The sequence below is a fragment of the Aplysia californica genome, unplaced genomic scaffold (assembly GCF_000002075.1).
Source record: "Aplysia californica isolate F4 #8 unplaced genomic scaffold, AplCal3.0 scaffold00049, whole genome shotgun sequence".
Classification (NCBI taxonomy): Eukaryota; Metazoa; Mollusca; class Gastropoda; order Aplysiida; family Aplysiidae; genus Aplysia; species Aplysia californica.
Window position 1 is genome coordinate 13,742 of NW_004797319.1, and position 3,792 is coordinate 17,533.

The 3,792-nt window shown below is 41.9% G+C and overlaps 1 protein-coding gene across 1 annotated transcript in view; it reads left to right on the top strand.

Moving 5' to 3' along the window:
- Positions 1 to 3,792, top strand: part of LOC101847939 (phosphatidylserine synthase 2) — a gene marked incomplete at its 5' end in the record, with an annotated part of 17,282 nt that overhangs the window by 9,464 nt on the left and 4,026 nt on the right. The window contains 3 exon segments of the mRNA XM_005092612.3: positions 27 to 140; positions 898 to 1,016; positions 2,931 to 3,045. Of these exon segments, the coding sequence (XP_005092669.2) occupies positions 27 to 140; positions 898 to 1,016; positions 2,931 to 3,045 (348 nt within the window).

The following is a 3,792-nucleotide window of genomic DNA, read 5'->3' on the forward strand; positions in this document are numbered from 1 at the left end:
CCTCCACCACCTTCACGCCACCACAGACGCTGATCCTGCGTGACTGGTGGCTGTGCACAGTGCTGTCCATCATGTTTGAGCTGTTGGAGTACACTCTGGAGCACCAGCTGCCAAACTTTAGCGAGTGCTGGTGGGACCACGTGAGTACTGCAGCACCCCTCTCTGTTTGTCTATCTCTGTCTTTCTATCTCAGTCTGTCTGTCTTTCTGTCGGTCGGTCGGTCGGTCGGTCGGTTGGTTGGTCGGTCTGTCTGTCTCTGTCTATCTATCTGTCTGTCTGTGTGTCTGTTGGTCGATCGGTCTGTCTGTCTGTTTGTCTGTCTGTCTGTTTGTCTGTCTGTCTGTCTGTCTGTCTGTCTGTCTGTCTGTCTGTCTGTCTGTCTCTTTCTCTCTCTCATTCCCATCTTTTCTCCCTCCCCTCTCTTTCTCCTATACTTCTGTCTGTCCCACTTAATTACGTACAAATTTCTCCTCTTCTTAGTGTCCCTCCTCATAGTTATTTTGACAGACTCTAGATCATATATTCACTGTGGTTTACTCCTTCTTTCCTATCAAACATCTATCGTCCTTATCTCCCCTCCTTCTTTTTTGTGTTTGTTACTCTCTTGTAACACCTCTAATCTGGCGCTCATATGACCTTATTGTGTTGCAAGTGCCGTAAAACTCTTACTAAAACTAAACTAAACTAAACTCTCTTGTGACACCTCTGATCTTCGGCATTTATATGACCTTATGCAGTTGCAAGAGCCGTAAAACTCTTACGAAAACTAAAACTAAACTCTCTTGTGACACTTCTAATATTCTGGGGCTCATATGACCTTATTGTGTTGCAAGTGCCGTAAAACACTTACTACAACTAATATATTCACCGTATCGTTTGACTTTGTGTGCTCGTCAGTGGATCATGGACGCCGTGGTCTGTAACGGTCTGGGTATCTACCTGGGAATGAAGACCCTCAACTACCTGTCCATGAAGCCTTACCACTGGAGAGGAATGTGGAACATCCCAACATACGGGTGAGTTTGCTGTTAAAAACAAGAGCCACTTAGTCGCTACCAAACAGAAATTCAAGTAACAATAATTATTTTTTATTTTTCATTTGAAAAAGAGAAAGAAGAAAAAAGGAAAAAAAAAGGAGTAAAATCATCATCATCCAGTGCCAGATCTGCGACAGACGTCAGCGATCATGGTTCTCCATTCATTCCTTTGCTGGGATGCTCTTAAAAAAAAGCTACGTTTCCCTGATCTTTCCCTGTCACCCACTTGTTCAGGTTCCCCAAGTAGGTTGCTCTAGGCCTACACCTGCCTCGCTTGCCTTCAATTTTGCCAGTGAGAGCTAGATGTTCAGGACCCTTCTGTCTATTCAGGTGTCCCAAAAACTGCCTTTGAAGAAGAATAAAATTTGATGAACTAACCCCCCCCCCCCCCAACAATTATTAACTCCTTATCTCTGGCAAGCTGCTACTAGCGCCTCACAGTTGGAACCGCTGTCCCATGGCTCAGCCACGTTCCTTTAGATTAACTTCGATGTTAATTTACTTTTCGGCAATGGCCGAGAACAGGACTCTTTTACTGGGAGTTCATTCATTAAATGAAGAACAATCAAAATAGATTCACTTGTTTGGATTTGATGAGCAATTTAACAACGTATATGTCAATTTTAGATTTCGTACCATAAAAGGGACCCGCATAGTGGGTTTACCTCCCTCGTTGTGGTTGGCGGGTGCTCTGGTGTGGTATGCTTCTTCTTTCCTATATAACATCTATCGTCTTTATCTCCGCTCCTTCTTCTTTGTGTTTGTTACTCTCTTGTAACACCTCTAATCTTCGGCACTTATATGACCTTCTTGTGTTGCAAGTGACGTAAAACTCTTACTAAAACAAAACAAATAAAACAGGAGATGTTGAAAGGTTAGCTCTGCTCATGTCGTGCTGAAGGTAGCTTGAAACGATACATTTTTTAAAGATTTGTTTTTTGCAAATGTGTCTCCACACGGTGGAATCAGGCGCTGGTCTATTGTGGGGCTTGTAGAGTTATTGGTGTCATCTTAAAGCTTGTTCATTTGTTGTCTTGCTTTGGGTGAAAATATTCATTTATTTTGAATAGAAGTGGAGATATTTGCGAATGAATGAGGTGGAGGTTACCTGGATTCTGAGGTAAAAGTAGTGAGAAAATGGCCTCCAAAGATTAGTTATTTCCTTAGATTGAGAGTCTGTGGAAACTGAAAATTAAAATTTTTGTGCCCTAAATCAACGTTTTTCCGTAAAATCCTCTCAGAAAGGCGTTCTTTAGTGGGCATGAATGGTGTGGAGTCAAAAAACGAAAATTCGATAAAAATTCACAAACCTGCGGGAAAAAAATGCCAGTTTCTTCACTTTGATTATTTTGAGGAGCGCCTGATTTTACCACCTTGCCTCACAAATATGTAAGGCAGCGTGGTGGAATCAGGGTCTCGTCAAAATAATGAAATAGAAGAAAACAGCAGTTTTCTCCCTGCTTAGCAATTTTTGTCAAATTTTTGATTTTTGGCTCAACACCTTTTATGTCAATTTACAAATACATTCCTTTAAGGATTTCACCAAAAACATTGATTAAAGGCACAAAAATGTAAATTTACAGTTTCCATGGACTCTCCAGCTTTGAAATTTACCAACTTTTGGCGGCCATTTTCTCGCTAATTTTATCTCTTAAATCAGGTGACCCCCACCACCTTCAATCCAAAATATCTCCACTTCTATTGAAGATACATTTGTCAATTTTTCATTGAAAGCAAGACAAATGAACAAGCTTTAAGATGATACCAATAACTCAATATGCCAAAAAATTGACGAGAGCCTGATTCCACCACGCTGCCTCACATATGCTTTTGATGATGATGATTCTGACGCCGTGCGCTGTTTTTTTTTTTTTTTCTTCTTCTTTTGCTCAGTGGAATGTTGAAGAGAGTGGCTCAGCAGTTCACGCCGTACAGCTGGACGGATTACGACTGGAAGCCCACCTCCAGTCTCAAGAGATGGCTGTCTATGCTGGCCGTGATTAGTATAGTAAGTCTCTCTCTCTTGCCCTTTTTAAACCCCCAGTGGAGCTCAGGCCATCAACAACATTACTCCAGCGAAGCCTGTCCTGAGCATCCTTTTCTATCTGTTTCCATGATGTCCCCGCTTTTTCAATTTCCGCTTGTACCGCTCGTCTCCATGTCATCTTTGGTCTTCCCTTCTTTCGTTTTCCTTGTGAGTATAGTAAGTGATCAGCAATAATTGTGGTCGCTTTTAAGGACAAGCTCCTTCTTTCCTATGAAACATCCTTATCTCTCCTTCTTCTTTTTTGTGTTTGTCACTCTCTTGTAACACCTCTAATCTTCTGAGGCTCATATGACCTTATGCAGTTGCGAGCGCCGTAAAACCTCTACTAAACTAACTAAACTATGCAATTCCTGCTTCAAACTTGTTTGAGTTTAACACCTCTTTCAATGCTGTAAGGTTCTTAAAGAGGCGGGGCTTGACTGTCAATGGAGAGCGGGTGGTTGGAGGGTGCCTGTGAAAAGGTTCTGCTTCTCTACTCTTCTTGGTTGTTTTTGTTGGTGCACATATTTGTCTTGTTCTTTCCTGTCGCTAAGTGGGGGGGTTGGCGGGTACTCTGGTTTGGTTTGCTCCTTCTTTCCTGTCAAACATCTCCCCTCCTTCTATTTTGTGTTTGTTACTCTCTTGTAATGCCTCTAATATTGGACACTTATATGGCCTTCTTCTTCTTCTTCTTCTTCTTCTTCTTCTTCTTCTTCTTCTTCTTCTTCT